The 23,041-nt window shown below is 47.8% G+C and overlaps 1 protein-coding gene across 9 annotated transcripts in view; it reads left to right on the plus strand.

The window, feature by feature from the left end:
* Positions 1–23,041, plus strand: part of LOC147627807 (serine/threonine-protein phosphatase BSL3-like) — a 39,886-nt gene that overhangs the window by 7,897 nt on the left and 8,948 nt on the right. For all 9 annotated transcript variants that reach the window (XR_015268331.1, XR_015268333.1, XR_015268334.1 and 6 more), the window contains 6 exons: positions 21,775–21,853; positions 21,941–22,020; positions 22,104–22,198; positions 22,297–22,396; positions 22,580–22,649; positions 22,913–23,014. Coding sequence is in view for 4 of the 9 variants with exons in the window: in XM_086814778.1 (XP_086670904.1) it covers positions 21,775–21,853; positions 21,941–22,020; positions 22,104–22,198; positions 22,297–22,396; positions 22,580–22,649; positions 22,913–23,014 (526 nt within the window). In the remaining 5 variants the exon portion in view is untranslated. The remainder of the gene's footprint in view (positions 1–21,774; positions 21,854–21,940; positions 22,021–22,103; positions 22,199–22,296; positions 22,397–22,579; positions 22,650–22,912; positions 23,015–23,041) is intronic.

Consider the following 23,041-nt stretch of genomic DNA (forward strand, 5'->3'; position numbering starts at 1 on the left):
GGGTGACCCCTGCTTGGGTCTCGTTTCAGGAGGTGCGTGAGATCTCACATAGGGAGGCGGGGAGAGGAGTATCAAGTTTAGCGGAGGGGGATGTCATGTGCATGATCAATGCCCCTTCTGGAACCAGCCGACTGCATCACCCCTCCATGATCCCAATTGTCTTGCTCCAAGTCCACCTTTTCAAGAAGGCAGCCTAGGGCTGCAGACAAGTAGAGGGGGATGTCATGTTTAGCAGAGGGGGATGTCATGTGCATAATCAATGCCATGTACCTTCTCAGGGCTAATCCAGAAGGGGCAGCCAATAAAAGATAGGAAGAACCAGAATTTAGGAACCTCAGGTGTAGCATCTGTGGTGGACTTGGAGCAAGACAATTGGGATCATGGAGGGGTGATGCAGTCGGCTGGTTCCAGAAGGCTGTCGGCTGACTCCAGTGGGAGAAGGGACTGAAGCGCATTTTCAAGGCGGCTGACCAACAAGGACTTGCGTTTTGTGTTTATGGGCCGACCAGCAGTCGGCCAGTTCCCCATGGATTCCAAGGGCTATAAATAGGCCCACTTGCTCATTGTTCTAGGTATTCACTCCCTCTAGGGGTTTGAGTCATTAGGGGTCCCATAGGGGACTGTTTTGGTGTATTCCACCTTTTCAAGAAGGCAACCTAGGACTGCAGACAAGTACCTTTTTGTACTATAGCAATATACTGATTTTCCAGCACTTCTCTCTCTCTACTCTCTCTCTACTCTCTCTCTATATGTGCGTTTTGCATCAGATGTTTTCCAAGAGTGTTTAGGGCTGAAAGAAGACTCCCAGAGCTTCCGCGTGTTACATTGGTATCAGAGCATCAAGCTCAGCAAAGCTAAACACTGATTCAGTCCCATATGATGGTGTACAGGTCCAAGGTACAGGAAAGTACACGGATTCGAAGCCCAAGGCGAGGAGCACAGAAGCGGGAAGAACTCCCAAGAGGTTTGTTGGTGTTCCACAGTGCCAGAGGGGATGGCAGTCCTGTGAGCCAGATAGGTTCTCGGGCAACGGTCCCAAGGGAGGTTTATCCTCCAAGGGTGATGTGAGAGTGCTAGACTCATTTCTCATGAATGAAGACCAAGACAGTGTTCAGAGTCGGGGCAAGAATGGATTGTGGACTAGAGGAAACAGATGCATAGATCTTCGTCAGAGACAGAGTGGTTTGGAGAACAGGCCGGGTTTTCAGAGAAAAAGGGTTGCCAGGGATGGATGATGACAGAGGGACTTCGGTGAAAGGATTGGGATGATGACAGTCATCCAAGAGCAGGTTGGATTCCCGTCACAAGTTTCGCAGAGGGGGATGTCATGTGCATGATCAATGCCATGTACCTTCTCCGGGCTAATCCAGAAGGGGCAGCTAGTAAAAGATAGGAAGAACCAGAATTTAGGAACCTCAGGTGTAGCATCTGTGGTGGACTTGGAGCAGGACAATTGGGATCATGGAGGGGTGATGCAGTCGGTTGGTTCCAGAAGGCTGTCAGCTGACTCCAGTGGGAGAAGGGACTGAAGCGCATTATCAAGGCGGCTGACCAACAAGGACTTGCGTTTTGTGTTTATGGCAATGCTGCTGGCCGACCAGCCGTGGGCCAGTTCCCCATGGATTCCAAGGGCTATAAATAGGCCCACTTGCTCATTGTTCTAGGTATTCACTCCCTCTAGGGGTTTGAGTCATTAGGGGTCCCATAGGGGACTGTTTTGGTGTATTCCACCTTTTCAAGAAGGCAGCCTAGGGCTGCAGACAAGTACCTATTTGTACTATAGCAATATACTGATTTTCCAGCACTTCTCTCTCTCTCTACTCTCTCTCTACTCTCTCTCTATATGTGCGTTTTGCATCAGATGTTTTCCAAGAGTGTTTAGGGCTAAAAGAAGACTCCAGAGCTTCCGCGTGTTACAAGTATATGGAGAAATTTCTTGATTTCTTTGTTTTATGAGGATGACCACTATTGCCTCCATGAAAATTGTTTCCATTCACATGCCCCATTCTTTTGCAATACCTACATTGAATCTTCTTGTTGGTCCTCCACTTCCCCTGTTGTAAAGAGAAGCCAAATGCTGCCATATACCTTTGGCTAGCGTCATATGCTTTACATGATTGATTACCTGCGGTGTGTAGTTAAGGAAGATAAACCACCGGACCCTGGCGTTGACACGATCCCACATCTGTGCCTGTGCCTGCCGGTCCTTTCGGATCGACGGTAACTCCCTTTCCTCTACTTCCGGCCGTGGAACCACAACAATGACGAAATCAGCGAGGTCGTAAGACTCCATAACAGATTCCATCATAACCTTCCATATGCCGTAGTTGTTCCCGTCCAACTGACGGTCCACCGGGAACGGATCTTCACATGCCTCTTGGCCATCTCTAACAGATCTGCCATTGCGGGAATGCACTCTGAAAAAGGGTGGGTGAGTGGGAACAAAGAAGAACTTTCACCTGCAAGTGGCTGTCCAGCATATCAGCCCGCCGTCCTCTTGCTTCTCTTCCCGAACAGTCCCGAACAGTCCACCAATCAGCAACACAACAGTCCCCCTCTTGCTCACACAAATCCCAAGAACTATCTAGAGCCTAGGCTCTGATACCATGTCAGAATACACAGCGGAGATGATGACCAGATCTGGGAACACGAGCAAAACGCAATGCAGAAAATAACAGCACAAGAGAGAGAGAGATAAAGGCGTGTAACTCTGCTCTATATAGACAAGAAGAATCCCGGAATGATACAAAACTGGCAAAGGGGTGTGGGGCCATTTTCGGCCTGCTGTAGGACAGCCGACAGGACACCAGAGGAGCCCACGATTTGCAAACAGCAGTCGGCCAGCATAAAAGGTCCACGACTTGTCCAGACCAGTCGGCCAGCTCCATGATGTGAACACAAACGTGCTGATGCAGTCGGCCAGCAACTGGGTCCTCCTGGCATCACAGGGTAGCCACCCATGCCAAGAAAAATAGGAAAAATTGGGGGAAAAATACAGAGTGGGGAAAAATGAGAACACTTGGGGAAAAATGAGAAAACACCTAATAAGGGCAGGCACACCCACAACAAAGGCCCTGGTGTATATGTATAGACAAGACATGACTTCTAATAGAAAGGACCAGATATACGAGAGATCATAGCAAAACAACGCCGCATGAAATAGGTGAGTGAATCTATATATAATGGTGAGTGAACATATGTACAAGAGCCCTCTGATGTGAGGTGACTCTGAGTAGAAAGAGCAGTGCAGAAGCAGAGATGATGTCAGAGCTGAAGCATGGTTGATGACGAAGGCTCGCGTTGGTGGATGCAGAGGCATTCCGAGGTGGTAGTGGCAGCGGAAGGTGAAGTGATGCAGGCTCTAGTGACAAGGGTGCTGTTGTACCTGAGGGGTGATGAAGGGTAGAGGGCTGCCATCCCGAGAAGTGGTGGAGCAAGCTTTGGTGATGGTGAGGAGCAGAGACGACTGTCGTCCCCAGTGGTGTGAGATGGTGAGCAGAGAGTGGGCTGTTGTCCCAAGGTAAATTGTAGAAGAAAAACGATGATAAACTGTAGCAGAGAGTGGGCTGCTGTGTCCCAAGGTAAACTGTAAAAGAAAAACGATGAAGTACTGTAGCAGAGACTGGGCTGCTGTCCCAAGATATGTACTGATGATAATACGCTGAGGTGTTGTACTGTGTAGCAAAGAGGGCTGCTATCCCATGAACTGATATGAAACGGCTGATGTGTTGGAGCTGACTGGCGAGGAGGATGAATCAGATGCGATGTAGGCGCCAGCAGCAGTAGCAGCAGATCAAATCGTGGTACCTGATATGGTCTATAAAGTGGTACAAGCTGATGAATGACCTTTTTGGCTTGAGAGGGGGTGTGTGAAAACAGCTTTTTGTCCAGCCCTAAAAAGGGGATTTTTCTTGGCTTTATTGCTTTTATTTGGGATTTTTGTATCTTTGCTGCTAGCCGACAGCCTTTAGGCTGGCCGACCAGTACTCCCTCATACTATATATAGGTTAGCCTCACAACTGCAATTGATGCAGCCACCATCACTGATATGTATGCCCAATCACTATATGATGTACTGGACCAGCCGCCCCAGCTGCCCCAGCCATATCCTCCACGGCCTTGACCTCCTCACTCTACTTTTTTTACATTAGGCATGGTGGAGAGCGCTATATGTCGACTACAACACAGACGGGCAAAGGATGCCAGGGTCCCACATTGACACATTGGAAGAAGGAATGTATCCCCCTCTGGAAACAAAATCTAATAAAATCAGAGAGGGTGATCCTGATGCAAAGGTGGTGAAGGTGAGGTGATGTAGATGGGTTGATTGTCTCCCAAAGCAAGATCTTGAAGGGGACTCTCCATTGAGGAAGAAGTCCCATTCCCTGTATGTGTTGGAAGCAAGGCCATATCTCTGGGTTGTATGTGTGGACTTGATCTAGTAGTTGTGTGTGTGTGTGTGTGTGTGTGAACCACCTCTTAGAGGGGTCACAATAATATCTAGATATTTGTGTGTGATGTGACATATGCAATGTTGTGAGGAGAAGAATCTTTTGGCCTATAAAGGTCTTGTACTTTCATTGAAGAAACAACGAATGCATCACATCATTGAATTGTGTATTTCTTCTCTCTAGTCTTGTGCTTTTCTTTCTCTTCTTTCTCAGTCGATTTCAACAAGTAATCATGGCTCTTATATATGAGCCCCCATAGCTTCATCTCTCACCTTCTAGCTGAGCCTGATTCATCAATGGTATCAGAGCCTCGACCCTATCAGCAGTTGAGTACTATCAATAGTCGCCAACAACACTTGCGCTGTATTGTGCCCTCCCAGCCTATCGCATCCATCTAGTCCTGTTGACGACTCATGCCACTATGCTCTGTGTGTCTAGGTTTAGCCTCCCTTTACCTTACTCTCGGTCATGCCAATACGGATATGCAACCTCTGGCCACTGTCGAGACCAACATCACGTGTGCGCTGTTTGCTTAGCCGCTTGTCCTTGCAGCGCTTTTGATGCCTGCATTGCCACTGTATTCGACCTGCTACCCCATTCAAAGGTTTAAATAAGCTTATATTAAACAATATGTTGGTGCTGCGTGCCTGTGTCGACTTCAGGTCCAACAGTCGCATATCTGTCTGTCAACCACATACGAGCTTTTGTCCAGTTTTGAAGCTCTCCTTTGTGCCGCCGATGCCTATACCCACTGCTAATCGCCTCGCTCTCTCCTGTTGGCCTTGGTGTGCTCTCAAGAAAAGGTACAAAAAGCGCTTCAGAGTCAATAATAGCAAGAGTGCAAGAAGAAGCTGGTGCAATAGAAGCCCTCGTACAAGCTATCTGAAGAGTTAAAAAGATCAGCAAGCACTTGCAGGTAATCATCAAGAGCTACAAAAAAAAAAATCAATTTGGGGCTTTTCACCTTTTTTCTGCAGACCAGACAAATTAAGGCATTACTCTCAAATTTTTCATCATTTTAAAAAATTGAGGGTGCTCTACAAGCATCAAAGGGGTGCTACAGCCTCCTATAACATCAATTTCAGAAAACCCTAATTTTTGGAAAACCCCATATTTTGGGAAACCCTAATTTTTAAAAAACCCTAATTTTTCCCAAAGGGTTAAGATGAAAAATTTGTTACAGTAATGATTCAACCTCTGAGCCACCGAATGAGTAGGAATCACGAAAAAGAGCTGATAAATGGGATGTTGCAGTGGGTCCTCTGCCTCAAATGTCCCTTGAAAAGTGATGCAGGCTCTGGTGACAAGGGTGTTGTTGTACCTGAGGGGTGATGAAGAGCAGAGAGGGCTGTCGTCCCGAGAAGTGGTGGTGCAAGCTTTGGTGACCAGGGTGCTCCAATACCTGAGTGGTGGTGGTGAGCAAAGAGGGCTGCCGTCTCGAGTGGTGTGAGATGGTGAGCAGAGAGTGGGCATCTGTCCCAAGGTAAATTGTAGAAGAAAAACGATGATAAACTGTAGCAGAGAGTGGGCTGCTGTGTCCCAAGGTAAACTGTAGAAGAAAAACGATGAAGTATTGTAGTAGAGAGTGGGCTGCTGTCCCAAGATATGTACTGATGATAAAACGTTGAGGTGTTGTACTTTGTGTAGCAGAGAGGGTTGTTGTCCCATGAACTGAAGATAAAAATGCTAAAGTGCTGAATGTAGCAGAGAGGGTTGCTGTCCCATGAACTGATATGAAACGTTGATGTGCTGGAGCTGACATGCGAGGATGATGAATCAGATGCAATGTAGGCGCCGACAGCAGCAGCAGATCAAATCGTGGTACCTGATAGGCTCTATAAAGTGGTACAAGCTGATGAATGATGAGGCTAACCTATATATAGTATGAGGGAGTGCTGATTGGCTAGCCTAAAGGCTTTTGCCCAGCAGCAAAGACACAAAAATCCCAAATAAAGCCTAGAAAAATCTGCTTTTTAGGGCTGGACAAAAAGCTGTTTTCACACAACTGCACGCATTGATGAATCTTGAGCAAAGAGATCCTCCAATTTGGACCATACTTGATGAGCACTTGTAAGAGTTTGCACGGTCGGTGAGACCTCTTGTGTAATGGTCTGCACAAGAACTGAATACACCTTCGAATCACGATTTTCCAAGTCTTGTAATTCCGCAAGGAATTCATCCTCTTGATCGTGGGTCTACCTCCTCGAGTTCTGAGGATGCTCGGGCTTCTTCTCACTGCCCTGAACAATGTCCCACAAACCCTTGTGGATGAACTAGATCCGCATATTGAGCTTCCAATGGGCATAGTTGGTTCCGTCCAACTTGTCATCCTTGTTCGTACAGGGGGGAGCCATATCCACAACAACAAAGTACACAAATCTCAACACTCCAAGACTCCTCTCGAGCACTTTCCAACGGAGTGACGCACCAGGACCAATCAACCCCCTCTCAAATCTGAGAGAGAAAGAGGTTGGATAGTAGCAAAACAGTCCACTGAAACTCACTAGAAACACCCAATTGGAGGGAGGGGAAGCCGGGGAAGAAGCGGGCAGCTTGTCAGGTTGTACCACATGTGAAGAGAACACCTTCCACTGCTGTCCACGTAAAAACAGAGAAAACAGCTCTTTCACCGCGATCAAACACTGAAAAACAGCACCAAGAAGCTTGCTGATGACGCTTGGTACGAAGCAGCAGCAGCAGGGCAGCTCGGGGAGTGGAACACTGATGAGGAAGAGCACCGGAAGCAGAAAATGCAGCTATGTTGAGAAAAAACGCAGCCACTGTTTGGATCTCCAGAAAATGCAGTAGATGGAAGGAGAACACCTTCCACTGCTGTGTCCACGTTGTAAAAACAGAGAAAACAGCTCTTTCACCGCGATCAAACGCTGAAAAACAGCACCACATGTGAAGAGAACACCTTCCACTGCTGTCCACGTTGTAAAAACAGAGAAAACAGCTCTTTCACCGCGATCAAACGCTGAAAAACAGCACCAAGAAGCTTGCTGATGACGCTTGGTACGAAGCAGCAGCAGCAGGGCAGCTCGGGGAGTGGAACACTGATGAGGAAGAGCACCGGAAGCAGAAAACGCAGCTATGTTGAGAAAAAACGCAGCCACTGTTTGGATCTCCAAAAAATGCAGTAGATGGAAGGAGAAGATACAGTCGCCTTCAGGAGCCAGAAACGTAGCCAGCGGATGAAGAAGACACGGTCGCCTTCAGGAGCCAGAAACGTAGCTAGCAGATGAAGAAGACTTAGTCGCAATGTAGAATGCAGCCGGGTACCTAAGCAATTGATACCATGTTGGAGTATGCACAGGCGGGAGCGTAGACAAAACAAGAGAGAAGAGCGAAGGAGATAGAGAGCTTGTGGACAAGATCACCTTTTATAATAGCATGAAGCTTTACAATGGCAATAGCCAGCAAGAGGTTGCATTGTGCTTGGATTGGACTACATCAAGTGAATAATGGGAGACCCCTTTGATAGTGATGTGAGGGAGTTGGCCGATTGCTCCACGACTAAAATAGGAGGAAAAAATTAAATACCCAATAAATAGGTATTCCCCAAAATAAACCGAGATGCACAAATTCTAACACCCTCCATTGGCCAAGGTGGCCAGAGAGAGACTTCGGCGTTTGTGGATTTGGGAGGGCCAGCCTTTCACGCATCTCCAGTGGGACACGGGGGAGTGGACATGGCATGATCCAAAGGATAGGGAGGAGACTTTGGTACCCCCTTTTTTTCATACACCACACGGCTAGGCTGTAGGATTCAGATGCCAGAGGTTGAGGGCACTACAACAACAACATGACACTGGTAGTCCCAGGGCCTCTTGCCGCACTTTCTCTCAGATTTCTAGAAGAGGTCGTGGGATAGTTTTCGGCCGCGGAAGATCACTCTCTTTATGTTGCAGTTGGCGCATAGGAGCTTGGCGGTTGGCCATTGGAGGTAGGCCAGCATTATGTTCGAGGTGTGGCCATCCCCAGGAGTCCCAACGTCATTGTCTTTGGGATTGCCGAAGGTTCAGCAAATTTGGTAGTGGATCCTCCGCATCTTTACTATAGACCGCGTCCCTTCCACACTGCAACGTGGGGAACTGTTACTTGGGCCATTGAGGCCAAGGCTGTCATGGCATATGAGGAGGGTCACCTTCGTATTTTTGCAGTGCCAGTCCCAGCTCCATCTACTTGTCATTGGACTCCAGATTCTTGCCAGAGATGGGAGATTTGCAGCAATATTGCCGCATGATACATCTGGAGAGCTCGATGCAGTGAAGCCATCGAAGGCACCCTTGCTCTGCAAGCGGAGTCCATGAGGAGCATCTAGCTTAATATCATTCATACCCTGCGTGGCCAGTGGGGGCAAGCCTCAGGGTGGTTAAGACTGCATGCATAAGCATCGGGAAGCCTTCATGAGCATCTGGCAGCCTATTCCCTTTCTCAGATAGTGATGGTGAGCTTACTTGGCACTATAGACCACCTGTGTGGTTATTTCTCCCTCCCCCCATTGTATGAGATAGCCTTCTCCTCATAGAGCGGCCAACCGGAGGAGAAGTGCATCCTTCCCCCTCATTTTGTTCCTTGATTCTCGCTCCATATAAGGAGATGAGTTTGTACTTAGCCTTTGAGGCTGTTTTTCTTGGTAATAAAAATAAAATCCTTGGTTAGGTCTATGGACACCTTACAATGACACATGCATCTAATGTAATAACACTTGCTAGGGTATGACTGGTACGGTAGGTAATATAGGCGTGTACAACCGAAGGTGCAACAGGTACTGTTGTCGAGCACATCAAAAGGTACTGTATGGGTATAGCAGATAGTGCAGTGGGTACCATGTACGGCAATATCGAGCAGTTGGGTACTAGAGTAGGGTACATGGCAAGTGTAGGCGGGTAGAGCCAGAGAGAAGCGGGGTCAAGTCCTCTTAGGCCAAGTGGCATAGCCCACCTAAATTAATGGTGGGCATCTTTAGTGAAGTCTGAATGCCCAAAGGCTATAAAACCTTTCCCAAAATTTAAAGGGTTAAACAAGATACTTACCACTTGTTCACATGCCACAATACAGAGCATTCGCACGGTTCACGGGGTGGTGTCCCTTGCCTGTGAACTGGACATCATAGTAGGAAGTCACATGAAAATATTTAGGTTTAATCACTTTTAAGCAAGCAGAGATGCATGCACATGTATTATACAATGGATATATCTCACGTTGTAGCATGCACCAAGCTAGGACTGTGTGAAACAACGAAGCCTTTCTTTAAACCCGAGTTTAGTAAGTCTTTAGCAATCCTTCAAAACAACATACATGAATCTGAAAAAAGATGATGTAGAGACGAGACCAGATGGGGTCCCGAATTACCCACTGAAAGCCCCCCTCCCCCCCCCCCCCCCCTCCCCCCTCCCCCTGTGTGTGTGTGTGTGTGTGTGCAAGCAAGAGTATTTGCTTTATTTCTTCTTCTGGAGAATTGTATACAAGCTGAACCATGTCCACGAAACTGAGCGGACAAACTGACTGACCGACCGCCAAACACAAGGACAGAGCGATCAAACGTTGGGCAGAACTGTGCATAAGCTTTAGGTGACTGTGAAGCTATCTTCGAGAGATACACCGGCCCGAGACTGAGGATAGGTGTGCTGAATAATCCTGAAGAGACTGAGCTTCTTTGCCTTGGGCTGAACACACAAAAATGGCTGTAGGTATGCACAGGCAAGAGCCTAGGCATACATGCTTGACTTCTGATGATAATCTCTGATTTGTATCTGCCGATTTTGGGACTGAACATGTCTTGCATATTTATATGGCTCAGGAATGCAAGTCGGTTGCCCCTACAGCCTGTCGGCCAGCAGTAAATGTCCACGACTGGTGCATCATGGCATCAATTGCTTGGTCGGTTGGCTGGTTAGCTGGTCGGCTGGCTGCCTGGCCTAGCGGATTGGGTCCCAAGTCCTAAAAGGACTTGGCCGACTGCATAATAGCCCTCAAGAGAGGCTGTCGACTGGCCATCGTGCATGGCTAGGGGTTTGGCTACCCCTTGCAAGGCTAGCCCACCTTTTGGGGCTGCCTTGGGGCTGGCCTCTTCTACATTCAAATGCAACTAAATGCTAACATGCATCCTACTGCTATGGCTGACATCTACATGCATCTAAATGATGAACACTTGCTGAATTCTCCACAATGGGTTAAGAGGACTGACCTGACACTGACCTCTATGGCTGGGCGACTAACCTACGTAGTTCGTGCGAGACATGTCCCAGACTGGGCTCACAAAGGGGTCACGGCATAAGACAAATATATTCTAAAAGGTACTACTTCTGAACATAATTCTTGCACTGTTGATGAGCCAGTTTGTCATCCTGTATCATAGTGCATGGGTGCACGTGACATTTCCCTCTTGCTTAGTTTGGCGGCTGGTTCATAGCTTTGAGATAGTCCGCCAATAATTGTGGATACTCGAGGAAGAATTCATCATCTAACCAAATGGCTTCATGGGTCCCTCGATCTTTGAACTTTACATAAAATTGGCGAAGACGTTGTCCAGAACCATGTTTCTAGCGATGTAGAAGGATCTGCTCAGGCTCTATCACCTTTGCTTCATTAACCATTTCTGGTTGCTGCTCTTCTGTAACATTCTGCAATGAAGGCCCAATATAAGGCTTTAACCAAGAGAGGTGGAAGACGTGTATCGTCCAACTGTCTTGGCAATATGAGTTGCATGGCGACATCGCTTGTCTTCTTGATGATGGGAAAAAGACCAAAACTTCTAAATGACAACTTTGGACAGTGCTTGCCCACTTGCTTGAGTCTTTGCTTCATGATCCTGTTAGCAGTCATCTCCTGTCTGTATATTTACACCAGGGCCTGTGTTGTGGGTGTGCCCGCCCGATTTAGGTGTTTTCTCATTTTTCCCCACTCTCCATATATTTCCATTTTTTCCTATTTTTCGTTGGTGTGGGAGGCTATCCTGTGCCTGTCGGCTATTCTAGATGCTGGACGACTGGACTTTGCTGCCCCTAGGTTGTCCCTTGTATGCTGGCCGACTGACTACAGCTGGTCAACATGTGTTTTTGTTGGCCGACTGGAGGAGAGCATGTCGTGAGCCGTACGGGAAGGGGGGTTGTTTGTGTTATTGATTGGAGGACTATTTTGGGCCGTACGGGAAGAGGAGAAGCAAGCGAAAGGCGGGCCTTGTTGCTGGACAGCCACTCGCAGGTTTAGTTCTTCATTTTTCCCACCCACCTCCTTTCTCAGTTACACCCCCGCAATGGCAGATTTACTTGAGATGGCTGAGAAGCATGTGAAGATCCCGACACTCCCCATGTTCCTAGTGGACCTTCAGTTGGACGGGAACAACTACGGCATATGGAAGGTAATGATGGAATCTATTTTGGAGTCTTACGACCTTGCTGATTTCATTGATGTTGGGGTTCCACGGCCGGAGTTAGAGGAAGGGGAGTTACCCTCTATTCGGAAGGAACGAGAGGCACAGGCACAGTTATGGGATCGTGTCAATGCCATAGTTCGTTCTTTCATCTTCCTCAATTGCACACCACAGGTAATCAATCATATCAAGCATATGACGCTGGCTAGAGGTATTTGGCAGCATTTGACTTCTCTCTACAACAGGGTGTCACCCATGAAGAGAATCTCCTTGGAAGTTCAGATGCGGGTGATGAATCTGGCAAAGTCGTTGACGATGCAGGAGCACATCAACAAGCTGCAAGCTCTTCAGCAGGAAGTTCTCCAAGCTGGGAAAGAGATATCATCAGAGGATATGGCCATAACGTTGCTGTCACATTTGCCCTCTCAGTACTCAGCCTTTTACTCTTTGTTGATTACCAGTGGCAGGCTCAGCACCATCACATGGGAGGAGCTTGTGTCCATGGTCTTGGACCAAGAAGAGCGATTCACGAACCCTCCACAGGGTGGAGATTCTGAGGCCTTAACTAGCCAACGGTCGAAAGGCCGTAATAACAACAACAAGGGCAAAGGGAAGGCTTCATCAGAGAAGTCTTCTGAGAAGAAACCCGACTCAGACTGAGAGAAATTGAAGGCCGAGAGGACCTATAAGGATTGTGGCAAGAAAGGCCACTATTGGAGGAAGTGTCCCAAGCGGACTGGGAAGAGTGTTGATTTTTCAGCTTCAGCTGCAAAGACTCCAACCTTTGTGCACTTAGAGATGATGGACACGGATGCTTCATCTTCTTCGAGCAAGGAGGCAGTTGGCTTCACCGCAAAGGATACTCGGGAATTGGTGCTTCTAGGCACATGACTCCTTCCCGTGACTTCTTCTTTCTGGATCTGAAACGGTAGTCAGGTCACATTTTCATTGGCGACAATTCCACAATTCCGATACACAGTGAGGGCCAGATGGAGATCATTCCTGATGGCAGAGGGGGGAAGCATTTCCCTCATGTTCTTTACGTCCTAGCACTTGGTTTTCATCTATTGTCAGTGCATGAGGTATGCAAGACTGGCTTCCGGGTGGAGTTTGAGGAGCATTCTGTTGCTCTACGGGACCGCGAGACTATGGCCAGGTTGTTTGGGAAGGCGGTGTGGAGAATGGTATATACAAACTCTCTTCACTCTCCTCTTTGACAGGTTCTTAGGTTGGTGACTTGTGGCACTTTCGGCTTGGCCACTTAAATGTGGATGCATTGCGGCGAGCTTTTTGAGACTAGATGGTGGTTGGCTTGCCAGATGTTGGCAACAGGCAAGGACGTTGCAATTCTTGCATACGTGGTAAGCAGCACAAGGAATCTTTTTTGAAGCAGGCTTCTAGGCGGGCTTCGAAACCATTGGAGTTGGTACACACTGACTTGTGTGGACCTATGCAGATAACATCCTTGGGAGGTTCTTTGTACTTCATGCTTCTTGTTGATGATTGTTCCAAGTTCACATGGGTTTATTTCCTTTCTTAGAAGGACCAAGCTTTTGCTCGGTTCAAGGAGTGGCATGTGATGGTGGAGAAAAGAGTATGGCTTGTAGGTGAAGACTCTTCAAGCTGACAAAAGAGGTGAATTTTCTTCTAATGCTTTCGTGAGTTTTTGTGCGGAACATGGCATCAAGAGGGAGCTGGCCAATACAGGTTCGTTGTCAGAGAATGGAGTAGTTGAATGGAAGAACAGGACCATGGTGGAGATGGCGAGGACGATGCTGGAGCATCGTGATCTTCCTCGTCCACTTTGGGGAGAGGCTGTGGCTACGGCTGTCCATATCCTCAACCGGTCTCCGACGACTTCAGTACCGAACATGACTCCCTTTGAGGCATATTTTGGCAGGAAACCTGATGTCTTCCATTTGTGTTTGGGAGTGATGCGTATGTTCACATTCCGAAGAAGCAGAGGGGGAAGCTCGACTCAAAGTCCCAAAAGCTTATCTTTGTGGGATATAACTCTCTTTCCAAGGGATACATGTTATATGATCCAGAGAGGAACGAGGTTGTTGTCAGCAGGGATGTGGTCTTTGATGAGCATGTTCCGGTTTCCACTATTGATGAGCCGCCACTTCTTGGAGACCGAGAGGATTCTGATGATGATTCCCAGTCTATTGTTCTAGCTGGACAGCCTCAATCAGTTGAGGAGGTTGAGCTCGTAGCTGGAGATGAGTCCTTGCAGTAGCAGGAGGCTCCGCGTTTTGTTCGAGTACCCAGGTGGTTAGTGGACACCCTTCGGGAGTCAGGTGTCACGGAGCTTCCCTGCGAATGGACCACAGAGGACGGACCTCAAAGATCGCACAGAGTCCGTGATAAAATTCATTTAGTGGAGCTTTTACAGGTAAACTATGCTTTGATGTCTCGTATCATGTGGGACAAAGAGCCCACTTCCGTCAAGGAAGCCCTTGCACAAGATACTTGGAGGAAAGCCATGCAGGTGGAATTGGATGCCATTGAGAAGAACAACACTTGGGAGTTGGGGTACCGAGGCCGTCAAAATGGTCAGTCATTGGTGTCAAGTGGGTCTTTAAGACCAAGTATGCGTCAAATGGGTCAGTGGACAAACACAAAGCCAGACTTGTGGCTAAGGGTTATGCTCAGCGGCTAGGCATTGACTATGAGGATACCTTTGCACCGACAGCGAGGATGACCACAATTCGAACCGTTCTTGCCCTTGCTTCTTCTCAGCGGTGACCCGTATATCAAATGGATGTCAAATCTGCGTTCCTTAATGGTGACCTGCGGGAGGAGGTGTATGTTGAGCAGCCTCCAGGTTTTGAGGTTCCAGGATCAAAGGTTATGGTTTACAGGTTGAGGAAGGCCTTGTATGGTCTTAAACAGGTTCCCAGGGCTTGGAAACAGAAGATTGATTCCTTCTTTCTCCAGACTGGATTTCAGAGATTGGTTGGACATCCCAACCTATATCTCTTTCGGGAATGCAGCATGGTCACGTTAATCATCCTTTATGTGGATGACCTCATTCTCACCGGCGGTCATGTGGAGCACATTAGAATGACGAAGGCTGCCTTGTCAAAGGAGTTTGCGATGACCGACTTAGGCACTCCACTTCTTCTAGGAATTGGAGATCTAGCAGACCCAGAGGGGTTTTTTTGTCTCTCAGCAACGGTATGTTCATGAGTTGCTTGAGGCCTTTGGGATGGAGAACTGCAAGCCTATCACGTCGCCGATGGACCCGAACACGAAGCTGATAGTGAATGATCCTTGTGAGCTAGTTGATGCCTCTCTGTACTGGAAGTTGGTTGGTTCATTGATCTGGTTGCTGAACACCAAATTGGACTTGAGCTTTTCTGTGGGGCTATTGAGCTCATTCATGCAGAAGCAGTTGAAGTCTCATTGGGACGCAGGATTGTGGATCTTGCGGTATCTGTAGGGTACGAAGGATCTTGGACTCTTTTACACAAGAGGGGGATTGATGGATGGAGTCAGACTCCAAGGATGGAGTGACTCAGATTGGGGAGGAGATCCAGACACGAGGAGTTCCACATTAGGCTACAGTTTTTCCCTCAGCTCAGGAGCGGTTTCATAGAGCAGTAAGAGGCAGCCAATTATTGCCTTGTCATCGACAGAGGCAGAGTACCGGGCTGCTTGTGGTGCTGCTTGCGAGGTTGTGTGGCTGCGGAGGTTGCTTGGCGAGATTGGGTTTCCACAGAAGGAGCCCACAGTCATCCAGTGCGATAACTAGAGCTGTATCGCTATTGCTTGGAACCCGGTCTTCCATGCTTGGACCAAGCACATAGAGATACAATATCACTTTGTTTGTGAGAAGATCTTGGCTGGTGACATCTTGCTTCTTTAAAGTTCGACGGAGGACAATGCGGCGGACCTCTTCACGAAGTCTCTACCTCAGGCTATGCTCCGGCGGTACTCCAGCCCACTGGGGTTGGTTCCACATCCAGCAGCTGAGAGGGGGTGTTAGCAGTCATCTCCTGTCTGTATATTTACACCAGGGCCCCTGTTGTGGGTGTGCCCTCCCGATTTAGGTGTTTTCTCATTTTTCCCCACTCTCCATATTTTTTCCCCATTTTTCCTTGGTGTGGGAGGCTGTCCTGTGCCTGTTGGCTGTTCTAGATGCTGGCCGACGGGTCTGGTGGCTGTCGGCTGTTTTTCAGCAAGCCGAATGGTCATCTAGGGCCATATAAATGTTAGAAGTCATCTCCTGTCCAGTTTTATACACCAGGGCCTTTGTTGTGGGTGTGCCCGCCCTTATGAGGTGTTTTCCCATTTTTCCCCACTCTCCGCATTTTTCCCCTATTTTTCCCATTTTTTCTGAGGCTTGGGAGGGCTGCATAATTTTTATAAAAATTTTGCCATAGCTCCGCTGCTATGACTGATAAATCTCAATTTTTCTAAGGGATAAAGCTTATGGATGGAATCTGTTGTGGAGTCGTACGACCTCGCCGATTTCGTCGTTGTTGGTGTTCCACGGCCGGAAGTAGAGGAAGGGGAGTTACCGTCAACCCGAAAGGACCGGGAGGCCCAGACACAGATGTGGGATCGTGTCAACGCCAGGGTCCGTTCGTTTATTTTCCTCAACTGCACACCACAGGTAATCAATCATGTAAAGCACATGACGCTGGCCAGAGGTATATGGCAGCATTTGGCCTCACTTTACAACAGGGTATCGCCCATGAAGAGGATTTCCTTGGAAGTACAGATGCGGGTTATGAGCCCTGCAAAGTCGTCGACGATGCGGGAGCATATTAACAAGCTGCAGGCTCTTCAGCAGGAAGTTCTCCAGGCTGGGAAGGAGATATCGTCAGAGGACATGGCCATAACGTTGCTGTCACATCTGCCCTCTTCGTACTTAGCATTTTACTCCTCGTTGATTACCAGTGGCAGGCTCAGCACCGTCACATGGGAGGAGCTTGTGCCCATGGTCCTAGACCAGGAGGAACGATTTACGAACCCTCCTCAGGGTGGAGGTTCGGAGGCCTTAACTGGCCAACGGTCGAACGGCCGTAACTCGGGCAAAGGGAAGGCTTCATCGGAGAAGTCTTATGAGAAGAAGTCCGACGCTGACCGCGAGAAACTGAAGGCAGAGAGGACTTGTAATGATTGTGGCGAGAAAGGCCACTACTGGAGGCAGTGTCCCAAGCGGAAGACTGAGAAGGGTGAAGACTCCTCAACAATCATGAAGACTCCGGCTTTTGTGCACCTGGAGGTGATGTACACTGATGCTTCATTTTCTCGGGAGTGGATTCTCGATAGTGGTGCTTCCAGGCACATGACTCCTTCCCGTTCTGGTTTACAGGATCTCTGCAGGCTTTCTGGTCATATTCTTACTGGTGATACATCCACTATCCCAGTTCACAGTGAGGGCAGGATGGAGATAGTTCCCGATGGCAGAGGAGGGAAGCATTCCTCCCAAGTGTTGTATGTTCCGGCACTTGGTTTTCATCTGTTGTCAGTGCATCAGGTTTGCAAGACTGGCGTACGGGTGGAGTTTGATGAGCATTTTGTTGCTCTCCGGGACAAAGCAACAGGCCAAGTGGTTTGGGAAGGTGGAGTGGAGAATGGAGTCTACAGGCTTTCAGCACTCTCTCTCCCAGGTCCTCCGGATTGTGATGAGTGGCAGTCTGGTAATGGCTACTCAAGTGTGGATACGCTGCAGGTGCGGGCTTTTCGAGACCAGGTGGTGGATAGCTTGCCAGTAGATGGCAGCAGTTGGCAGGAACTTTCCAGTACTGAGGTTGGTAGTTCTTGTTTCGTGAGTCAGAGGAAGCTGAACAGGTCACTTATGCTCTGATGTCTCGTAGTGTTCGGGACATAGAACTTCCAGTAGTTGAGGATGTTCTTTCCACGGGGACCTTTCGGAAAGCCAGGCAGGTAGCAGGTGATTACTTGCAGAAGGAGGTGTTTTCTCCAGGCTTTGTGGTTCCGGATTCAGAGGGGGTGGTTGACAGGTTTCATCAGGTTTCCTGGACTTGTTTATGCACCGTAACAGGTGTTGATCCTTGTGAGCAGTGTGATGTCTCTATGACTCAGAAGCTGTATGGTTCATTGATCTGGTTGATGGACACCGGATTGGATGGGAGCTTCCTGATGAGGCAGTTGAGCTCTTGGTTGCAGATGTCTCTTTGTGAGGCAGGATTGCGTTTCCTGTGGTTTTTGCAGCATGCGAAGGATCATGGACTCTTGTACACAGGAGGGGGATTGTTGGATGGAGTCCGACTCCACGGTTGGAGTGACTCGGTTTGGGGAGGAGATCCGGACACGAGGGGATCTACTTATGGCCCAGGAGCAATTTTACGGAGCAGGAGGAGGTTACATTGCAGGTTTGGGCTTCCACCGGAGGAACCCATGGTCATCCCGAGGCACTTTGTTCGTGAACAGATCGTTGCTGATGACATCTTGCTAGAGTTCTGTTCGACGGAGGACAGCACGGTGGACCTCTTCACGAAGTCGCTCTCTCTGGATTTGCTCAGGCGGCACCCCAGCTCCCTGTGGTTGGTTACACAGCCAGGAGCTGAGAGGGGGTGTTAGAAGTCATCTCCTGTCCAGTTTTATACACCAGGGCCTTTGTTGTGGGTGTGCCCGCCCTTATGAGGTGTTTTCCCATTTTTCCCCACTCTCCGCATTTTTCCCCTATTTTTCCCATTTTTTCTGAGGCTTGGGAGGGCTGCCAGAGGGTGCCAAGAGCAGTACAGTGCTGGCCGACTGGGTGTTTATCAGTCGTGGGCACTCTTGTTGCTGGCCGACTGTTTTTTGATCAGTCGTGGGCACCAAATTGCTGGCCGACTGCATTTATGCAATCGTGGACCTTTTTTATCAGTCGTGGGCTTTTCTTTATGCTGGCCGACTGCCCTCTAGGGAGGTATATATAGGTCCTCAGCCCCCATACCTCATTTGTATCATTCCTCGGGATCTTCTTGTGTATATAGAGCAGAGTTACACGCCTACATCTGTCTCTCTCTTGTGCTGTTTTTCTGCCTGCGTTTTTGCTCTCGTGTTCCCAGTTTTGGTCATCATCTCCGCTGCGTATTCTGACAATAAAATGGCCCCTTGCCCCCCCACACTTCTCATCATTGTATCCGGAATTTCTCTTGTGTATATAGCAGAGTTATACGCTTCTCTCTCTCTCTCTCTCTCTCTCTCTCTCTCTTCATTTCTGCGTTTTTCTGTTGTGCACTTGCTCTAGGTGTTTTCAGATCTTATCTTCATCTCCGCTGCATATTCTGACAGATCCTTAAATATACCCATTCACCTTCTTTAAAGTTGATGTCTCTTCGTGACTTGCTTGCCTGTTTAGTGTGAGCCTCTTGAGCTTTGGTAAGATGCTCTTTGACGGACTTAATGATGGCTGAAAAAGTTTCTGTCGTCTTGTTGGCTTCCAAGGAAGGAGAGATCATCCTCGTGAGAGGGCATGAAAATCTTCGACCAAAGGTTGCCTCGTATGGAGTTCTGCCAACACTGGATGAGTGAGTTGTCATTGAGAATCGCCTTTACCAATGGGAGATGAAGCTCCTACTTCGACTGTTGATCATGGTAGTACGCTTTAAGCACATCAAAAGCCAACTGATTGTAAATCTTGGTTTGGCTATCGATCTGGGGATGGAATGCACTGGACAGTTGCAATTTGGTACCAAAGTTGTCGAACAGAGGTAGCTAGAAGTGAGATGTACAACCAAGCTCCTTTAGCTTTTGGTTGTCTTCGCCTTCTTTTTGCGGAAGCATTTCTTTGAATGGCTCTTCTTCTTTAGTGATGTCTTCGGAGCTTGATGCCATTGTGGATGGGCGAGTGGTTTTTCCTGATCTCGACTTTACCATCCACAGGATGCCCTCACCCTAGGTTGTTTGGTTGAATCACGTCCCAAGCTCTGATACCAATGTAGCATGCATCGAGCTAGGACCGTGTGAAACAAACAAAGCCTTTCTTTAAACTTGTGTTTAGTGAGTCTTTAGCAATCCTTTAAAACAACGTTCATTAATCTGAAAAGAGATGTAGTAGAGACGACACCAGATGGGGTCCTAAATTACCCACTGAAAACACCCCCCCCCCCCCCCCTTCTCTCTACAAGCAAAAGTATTTGCTTTATTTCTTCTTCTGGAGAACTGTATACAAGCTGAACCGTGTCCACGAGACTGAGCGGACAAATTGACTGACTGACCGCCAAACACAAGGACAAAGCAACCAAACGCTGGGCAGAACTGTGCATAAGCTTTAGGCGACTGTGAAGCTATCTTCGAGAGAAATACACCGGCCCGAGACTGAGAATAGGTGTGCTGAATAATCCTGAAGAGACTGAGCTTCTTTGCCTTGGGCTGAACACACAAGAATGGCTGTAGGTATGCACAGGCAAGAGCCTAGGCATACATGCTTGACTTCTGATGATAATCTCTGATTTGTATCTGCTGATTTTGGGACTGAACATGTCTTGCATATTTATATGGCTCAGGAATGCAAGTCGGCTGCCCCTACAGCCTGTCGGCCAGCAGTAAATGTCCACGACTGGTGCATCATGGCATTAATTGCCTGGTCGGCTGGCTGCCTGACCTGGCCGACTGGGGCCCAAGCCCTAAAAGGACCTAGCCGACTGCATAATAGCCCTCAAGAGAGGCTGTCGACTGGCCATTGTGCATGGCTAGGGGTTTGGCTACCCCTTGCAAGGCTTGCCCACCTTTTGGGGCTGCCTTGGGCTGGCCCCTTCTACATGCAAATGCAACTAAAGCTTACATGCATCCTACTACTATGGCTGACATCTACATGCATCTAAATGATGAACACTTGCTGAATTCTCCATAGTGGGTTAAGAGGACTGACCTGACACTGACCTCTATGGCTGGGAGATTGACCTACGTAGCTGGTGCCAGACATGTCCTGGACTGGGCCATGGCATACGCCAAATATATCCTAAAAGGTACTACTCTTGTACATGATTCTTTCACTGTTGATGAGCCAGTTTGTCACTGTGTACCACAGTGCATTGGTGTACGTGACACCCGTTCTTGGAGCTTGTAGATAGCAAGGCTTCCCGAGCACGGAATTATTTCAATAAAAAGTCTAAAACTGGGATCCCTTCCACGTCGTGGCCATACTACGGTTGACATGAAGCTCCCTGGCCTCCCATAGGTGACATGAGTCTTTGCCTCACATGAAGCTCCTTGGCACAAAACAGGGAAAGTCCACATGGGCAGCCAAATGGTGACATCTAAGGTTTGAGATCTGGCCTATCTTCAAACAGATGCTTTTGATGCTTTGCCCAAGTAGTTCTATCTTCAAATCCAGTTCCATCTTCAAGTCTTAAATTTGGAAAAAATGTTTCTTTTAGTGTTGATGGTAACAATCTTGATGGAAAATGTGCTTTGTTCTTGCCACTGTAAGCAACTCCTCTATGTCTTAAAATCCTGGTGTTGTTCTTGCTTTCACTTGGCTTGGATCCATCTCACCAAACAATGGGTAGGTAGGGAAAAACCAAATGCCTACAAAGCCAAATCCTGGTGTTGTTCTTGCTTTCAATTGGCTTGGATCCATCTCACCAAACAGAAAAACCAAATGCCCACAAATAGAAAATACATGAAAGTTGAAGGTGCCTATGTATTTGTGAGGTGTGGACTACATGGCACCTTGAAGGATTCGTGATTCCAGTGGAAGTGATGGCATGGTTTCTTTGTACATCGATAGCAAGACCCAACCATACGGTCTACCTTACCTTGGCTGTATCCAAAGAAATTGGTCTAACCAGTCATATGTTCCAAACACGAAACCTCCTCTAGAAAGAACAAATACTTTTTGTTGTTGATGTACTCATTTTTTTCCACGGTTTCAATACGTGTCCTAGATGCTCTGTATGCTCCTCTTAGTGTTTGGGGAAAACCAAATGGTCATGGTTGGCGTTCCTAAGGTTCACATATTAAATGGCTTGCTTGAAGGTTGCATCCTGCTGGAGAACCGCCTTCTCCACGTGCAGCGCACGCTACAACTGTGGTTGGCACAATGGTTGTGACACAGGTGAGTTAGATGTTCCTCTTTATTAGTCCAGAAAGTACCTTGTGAGCTTATGGCTGTCTAGCTGAATTTGGTTCAATTGCATGACAGGGAGGCATTGGACCTGCTGGACATTCGACAGAAGATTTGCATGTTCTTGACTTGACTCATACGAAACCAAAGTGGCATAGGTCTTTATTAGTTCGAAATTTGGAAAGAGCGGGTACAAAATGACTGTACTATTGACTGTTCTTGCTTTTCTCCATGTTATTAGGGTGGTGGTTCAGGGGCCGGGCCCAGGACCCAGGTATGGGCATGTCATGGCACTAGTTCAACAAAGATTTCTTGTTGCCGTCGGTGGAAATGATGGTGAGTTTGTGAGCACCTCATAGCTGTCTTTTGTGTCCTGACTGAGAGTTTGTAATGTGAGGCTCCCATAATATGAGTTTTTGTTTTCTTTGTTGCAGGGAAAAAGTATCTTTCTGATGCCTGGTCCTTGGACACAGTAACCAAACCTTATGAATGGAAGAAACTTGAACCAGAAGGGGACTCCTTACCTTCATGCATGTAATATCTTCTGGATTTCGTACATTCTTTGCTTATTAAGTTGTATACACAATCTAATAGCTAGTTGTGTGGTTTCCATCATTGACATATTTGAAATGTGCCTTGAATTTTGTTTGTCCACTCAGGACTCCTTAGTTTTGATTTTGCTTGGTTTTTGAACTAAGCAACAATGCATGCTTGCAGGTATGCAACAGCAAGTGCACGTGCAGATGGTTTACTTCTGCTTTGTGGTGGGAGAGATGCCAGTGGTATGGTATGTAAACTTGGGGTCCCTGATGTACTTGCAAGGTTTAATTGTAAGATGCAAGGCCCAACTTGCCAACCTGTTGTTGTTAGTTGATGCTGTTGCTATCTAGAGCCATGCATTTTGCCCAGCCAGATAACCTCCTCTTCTTTCTTTCATGTTTTTTCCTGCTATAAAATATCGTCTTTCTTGTCTGGGTAATGTGCTTTATAAACTCGAGTACTTTGTCTCGGTGGCGATGAGTTTTTATTATAAATTTGTACATTTTGCAGCCTCTTGACAGTGCTTTTGCCTTAATCAAACATCGGGATGGGAGATGGGAATGGGCTCGTGCCCCTGGAGTTGCTCCTTCACCACGGTACCAGCATGCAGCTGTATGTGTCATAATCTTAAGTTTGCAT

Source organism: Cibotium barometz, chromosome 20, assembly GCF_041138505.1.
Source record: "Cibotium barometz isolate CiBa-2024 chromosome 20, ASM4113850v1, whole genome shotgun sequence".
Classification (NCBI taxonomy): Eukaryota; Viridiplantae; Streptophyta; class Polypodiopsida; order Cyatheales; family Cibotiaceae; genus Cibotium; species Cibotium barometz.